Here is a 6,399-nt window from a genome sequence, read left to right as displayed (position 1 = left end):
CTACGCGAACTAACAGTAAATATATCAAATCAAGACCAGGCTGGTCTCGAACTCACAGAGATCCGCCTGCCTCTGCCTCCCGAGTGCTGGGATTAAAGGTGTGCGCCACCATCGCCTGGCTTCAAAAAAGATTTTTTTTTTCAGAGGCAAGATTAATTTTTTTTCCTTTCCTGGGGATCAAACTCAAGGCCATTTGCATGTAAGCAATAATCCAAGAAATAATCTTTTATGCCTTTATTATAAATGGCTTGTCTCTACACTCTCAGGAGTCCCAGACATTATTTGAGGCTGTTTGTGCTTTAAGAGCTCAGGTGGCATTGTGTGTGTGTGTGTGTGTGTGTGTGTGTGTGTGTGTGTGTGTGTGCTGGGATTTCTTAGCAGAATGCTTCTCGTGGTTTAGTGCCCTGCTGACAGCGAACTAGCCACAGAAGCCAAGCTCTCTGTTGTTCACCTACCTCACGAGAACACTCAGAGCCCCCAAGGGTGTGATCAAGGTGGCAGGTGCAAAGGCATAAGCCGCAAAGTTCGCTGCCTCTCCAGCTCCCACTGGAAAGCAATCAGAAGTATGAGTGGATGGGATAACATCTTCATCAGAAGAGATAAGCAAATGACTCACAATAGCAGCAGACTTTGGTCTCAAAGATGGCAAAGCCATACCTGAAAGCAAAGGTTTAAACTTGCAGCCTGTGGGAAAGGACCACTATTATGGGATGGAGAGCTACTGTAATTGCCAGGAGACAACAACGTAACAACTCTGAGGGAGGGATGCACATTTTACATGATTTCCAATTGAGACCAGCTCCTTGTATGCTGACAGCGTATTTGGTCAGTCGAACGGAGTCAGTAGAGGGAGCTTTGGAGTAAGTTGAGAAAGGAGCAGATTTGCAATTTAGCCACAGCAGTAACATCAGACACCCTATAAAATGAGAAGGGCCTATAGGGATCTGGTGTCTAGGTGGCAGATACCCAGGAACCCCCACCACAGGCCCATGGCAGGAATCTCTGAATTGGAGATGGCCTATAAGCAAGTGATTATGTCTCAGAAACTCAAGAAGATCCAAGTAGCTGTTTGGAAGTCATAAGGATCAATGTCGGAATGTAATGTCATCTGAGAAACTAGAGATCCGCACCAGGTAGTGCAAAGAACTTCCCGAGTGAGGTTCGGAATTCCCCCAAGAGCTGGCTTTTGTGTGCAAGCCAGTTTATTCTCAGAGACCGCAGTGGGACACTTTCCCAGAAATTGCAGTATTCCACACTGTCCAACTGTGCCAAGCAAACACATACAGAGAGAGAAAATAGCAGTGTATACTCTTTTCTCTGTCTGCTTTGCTACCACACTCAACCTACAGGAATACCCAGCATTAGAACATCATTAAAAAAGACTCTAAATTGCCGTAGCAATTACTTTAACTATGTTTACACATCTTTAGATGTGTTACATTTGTTTATGCTGTGGAATATTAAACTGTGGAAGGGTGTGTTCCATTTGTTTATGCTGCACGTGTTTAATGGTGCAAGGGTGTGTGTTTAATTATGTAAAGATGTGTTTCATTTGTTTCACCTTGCCTGCCAAAGGTACCTGATCGGTCTAATAAAGAGCAGGACAACCAATAGCTAGGCAGAGAGGGATAGGTGAGGCGGGCAGGCAGTGAGAATAAATGGGAGGAGATATCTGGACTGGAAAAAAAAAAGAGGATCAGGAGAAGAGGAGAAAAGAGAAGGAGAGAGAGGAGTCACCAGGGACCAGCCACTCAGCCAGCCATAGAGTAAAAAGGAAAGAAAGACATAAAGAATAAAGAAAAGTAAAAATCCCTGAGGCAAGAGGCAGATAAAGAGAAGCAGGTTAATTTAAGTTAAAAGAGCTAGCCAGGAACGAGCCTAAGCTAGGCCGAGCATTCAAAACTTATAAGTCTCCATGTCATGATTTGGGAGCTGGTTGGTGGCCCCAAACAAAAAGCCTGGTACACTAAATTTACAGAGCAGTTAGGAGACCACTCTCATTAAAAAACCCAAGGACTTTTCAGACTATTCGGCTTCCTTTGAAGCCCTTATGTTGTTTATAGTTCCTATTTTATAGATGTCCTTCCAGCAAAATTTAATCTCATCTACTGATAGCGAGACAGCCCCTCTAATGCATGATCTCATGCATGCTATCACAAGCTTTTTTATTTGGTATACATGATATTGTAAATGCAGCCATATGATTTTCTCCTTAGATTTTCATTTTAAGATTTACTTTCGTTTCATGCCTGTGAGTGTTGGCAGGCATGTATATATGTACATTTTGTGGGTGCCTGGTGCCCATGGAGGTTAGAAGAGATGGTCAGAACCCCTGAACTGAAATTGAAGATGGCTCTGAGCCACCACAGTGCTGGGAACTGAGCCCAGGTCCTCTGCATGGGTATCAAGTGATCTTGACCAGTAAGGCATATCTCCAGTCCCTATGTTTTTGTTTGAAAATGGGAGGAAAGGGTGAGGACATACATGTAAAACACACACAGAGAGTTAGAGGATCACATAGATAAGACCAACTGGAACCTTCCCAGGGCAGAGCAGTCAACTTTTATTCAGCAAACCGATATGAACACTCGTGAAAAATGGAAAGAACGCTACAAAATTTAAATGTTTTTATCATCTTTTTTAGCTTTCATCCTTGTTAGTCAAAAGGTACTCAAAGCTATTTCTTTTGAAAAATTAAAAAATGCTTTCTTTATTTTGTGTGTATGAGGGGTTTGCTCAGATGTATGTCTGTCCACCTGGGGCCTGTGGGGGTCAGTTGTCAGATTCCTGGAACTGGAGTTACGGTTGTGGCCTGACACATGGGTGCTGGGACTCAGACCTGGGTACTCGGCAAGAGCATCGGTGATCTTTACTCCAGCCCCCAAGTTCTTTCTTAGAATAGGGTTTCTTAAATGTTGAAATAAGTTACTTAGCCATGGGAAATAGGGACACTTTTGAATGAAAAAATAAATTAATAAATAAGCCACCAAGTTGAGTTAAGAACTCAGAAAAAGAGCTGGAGAGATGGCTCAGAGGTTAAGAGTACTGGCTGCTCTTCCAGAGGACCCACCAGAGGACCTAGGTTCAATTCCTGCACCCACGTGGATGCTCACAGTTACCTGTAACCCCAGTTCTCCAGATCTGATGGTTGGCCTTGACAAGGTGCAGACACCGTGCAGGCAAAACACTCATACACTTAAGATATAAATAAATATTACAAAAAAGAACTCAGAAGATACAGGAGGGAAGATATTTCTCAATTTTCATAGGAAATAGAAGTCTGTGATAAACTATAATATTGGGACTCCCCTTGGGAGCCCTCACCCTCTCTGAGGAGTAGGTGGGGGGACGGTGGGGGAAGCAAGAGGAGGGGAAGAAGTGGGGACTGGGATTGGTAGGTAAAATAAAAAAATTGTTTTAAAAAATAAAGTAAATATAATACTGGAAACAGTAATTTCTTCCTTAGCATTCCTTAGCTAGAGCAGGAGGTGTGAAAACAACCTATACAATACACAGTTAAATAGAAGGCGATATGTGACGTCACCAGTCACTTCCAGACAGTTCCGCCCTCCTCAGGAGAGAAGGGTAACTGAGTCTGAGAACTCGCTGCTTTCATACTTACTGGACAGCAGTCCTGCCCACCACACCCATTCCTTGAGGTAAGAATGTCCACCTTGCCCTGGGGGGAAAAAAACAGAAAACAAAAATCAGGTCGTCACCTCAGGAGATAAGGGCAGAACTGACTCCTAGGAGAGGTGTTGGGGACTGTGCAGACGGCAAAGCTCCCGGTCACCTCAGCAGCTGTCCACTCCGAGGACACCTACTCAGTCCTTCCTGGGGCCTTTTCGGGTTTTCTGTTACCTTTGACTCCCTAGAAAGTTCCTTTGACTTGTGGGGAATTTTACTTAATCACCAGGTTCAATAACGATATCAGTCGGCAATATAGGCATGGGTGCTATAAATTCTGAATTCTTTGTTTCAGCCATGGTTAACATTAAAACCAAACCATAACTCGCAAGAGACACTGGTCCTAGAGGGACGAAGATATTGGATACAGGAGCTTTTGAGACTGTGGACAAGTCGGCTAAAGAACAACAAGCATTGGAGTGGTGGGCTCTGCTCCTCCTTCACCTGGAGACATGGAAGGCCCAAGGGTTTTTCTGAAGCTGCCTGGACTCACCTGACCATGACCACAAAGGCTGACCTGAGTCACTGCTAACATGTTGGCTAGAGAAAGGGGAATTTTCTCAGCTCTAACACTTCCTGACTTCGGCCTCGACGATTTGTTATAGTTAAACTAAGAGGATCCATAAGCAATAAAGATGATCTTGCAAAATCATTCCTACTTCTTTAGTATTTTCTCCTCATCGAATTTACTAATGACTAGACAGGAATCACCTCATCACACTGGAGGTTTGCATCTCTTCTCTGTGCTTTTTACTTGAATGACTGACCTATTTCGTCAGGTTCGGTGGTTTGAAAGAAAATAGCCCCCAAAGGGAGTGGCACTGTTAGAATGTGGCTTGTTGAAATGAGTGTGGCCTTCCTGGAAGAAGTGTGTCACTGTGGGGTGGGCTTTGAGGTCTCTTTCGTTCAAGCTTTCTTCAGTGCGACCGCCCACTGACTTCCTTTGCCTGTAAGACGGAGCACTCTCAGCTTCAGCACCACGTCTGCTTGCTGCCGTGTTCCCCATCACGATGGTAATGAACCTCTGAAACTGTAAGCCAGCCACCCCAATTAAATGCTTTCTTTATAAGAGTTGTCATGGACATGGTGTCTCTTCGCAGCAATAAAAACCTAACTAAGACATTAGGGGATGCATTTTCTTATTGTCTGCAATTGTTCTTTATTAGGAATTTTATAGCACTGTGTCATATATTCATAGCCTCCTACATCATCTGATTGTTTAGTTCCAAGTAAGTTATTTCCAAATAGGATGTCTGTGTGTGACCTATTTTATCCACCCATTCAGAGAAGCTCTTAAATTACGTAGACTAGTGTTCTGCCAGGCAGTGGTGGTGCACACCTTTAATTCCAGCATTTGGGAAGCAGAGGCAGGCGGATCTCGGAGTTTGAGGCCAACCTGGTCTACCAACCAAGTTCCAGGATAGCCAGGACTATTACACAAAGAAACCCTGTCTTGAAAAAACTTTAAAAAAAAGGTAGAATATAGTCTTCCTTTATATAGAATAGATTCATACTTAAGAAGACTTTTTTGGGAGTTAAAAATTATTTCAGGTTCATAGAACCTGGAGTGTATTTTGCAGAATGGCAAACTCTCACATTTTTCCCCTCTACTTTTTCCAAAGTTGTCTCAATATTCTTAGTTGAATAATTAATTTTTATTCACGGGTCTGAAATACTACTTTTAAAACGTATGTATTAGCGGCTACATGTAATCTGCTCTACTCAGACATCTTCAGCAATCCCTTACTATTTGTTTTAATTCTAGCACCAAATTGTTTTAAGACCAAAATATAGTATTTTTTTTTTGATGGAGCAAAACTCCTCTCTCACTACCCTTTCAGAAACTTGTTTACATAACTTAGAGTCATTTGTTTTTCCATATTGACCCAGGAAAAATATTTAAGTTTCTTGTGCTATTATAGTTCATAAAAATGAATATGAATGTGTGGCTAATGCGGTCAGACAGGCTACTTGGCATCTGAAATATTGCTATAAATAAATAGCAGTATAGTTGTATCACTATTCATTGATTCCACAAATATTTGGTGGGTTATAAACACTGTTGAGTGCATGGCTTATGAGTCTACTATCAATAAACAAGTAAACCCGATGACTGAAATAAACAATACATCCAATATCTTAGAGGCAATGAAGGAAACTGTGTGGTTCAATGATAGACATTGAGGGAGGCTGGTGAAGGAGGCCAGTCTAGGGAGATGGACTATGGCAGAATTCAGAGCCATCAGCTAGACGAAGGGCAGCGGGAAGGGAGTTTTAGGAAAAGGGAAAAGCTCCTGGGGTAGAAGGGAACGTGCTCTATTTCAAGAACCCGAGTGAAGACTTTGCCTGTTGAACACGTTTCTTACCTGCTCTAGTAATGCCCTTGTTGGCCAGTTGCAAGAGACCCTTCTTCTTGAGTATGAAACTTGAGCCGATAAAAATGCTGGAGCTGATGGCCAGTGCCAAGCCGGCATACAGACTGTATTTGTTTTCTACGTTTGCTGAAATGCTGACATTGGTTAGAGTGGAGTTCAGGTCCGTGTAGAGAACAGGATAAGGCAGCAGCTGTGACACATTTGTGATCTCACAGAAAGCCTGGGAAGAGTTGGGACAGACCAGAGACAGCACGTAACCTGGTAAGAGAGAGGAGGAGAGGTTAAAAATGTAAGGGAGCTGGGTGAAGGCTATTCCTTTCCACAAAAGAGAATCCAG

At 43.0% G+C, this 6,399-nt stretch overlaps 1 protein-coding gene across 1 annotated transcript in view; it reads right to left on the bottom strand.

The window, feature by feature from the left end:
• Nipal1 (NIPA like domain containing 1) overlaps positions 1–6,399 on the bottom strand; it is a 19,860-nt gene that overhangs the window by 4,149 nt on the left and 9,312 nt on the right. The window contains exons 2-4 of the mRNA XM_005359328.2: positions 6,054–6,320; positions 3,623–3,679; positions 456–546 (exon numbers count right to left, since the gene is read on the bottom strand). Of these exons, the coding sequence (XP_005359385.1) occupies positions 456–546; positions 3,623–3,679; positions 6,054–6,320 (415 nt within the window). The remainder of the gene's footprint in view (positions 1–455; positions 547–3,622; positions 3,680–6,053; positions 6,321–6,399) is intronic.

The sequence above is a fragment of the Microtus ochrogaster genome, linkage group LG1, assembly GCF_000317375.1.
Source record: "Microtus ochrogaster isolate Prairie Vole_2 linkage group LG1, MicOch1.0, whole genome shotgun sequence".
Lineage (NCBI taxonomy): Eukaryota > Metazoa > Chordata > Mammalia > Rodentia > Cricetidae > Microtus > Microtus ochrogaster.
This window is presented reverse-complemented; position numbering and strand designations above follow the sequence as displayed.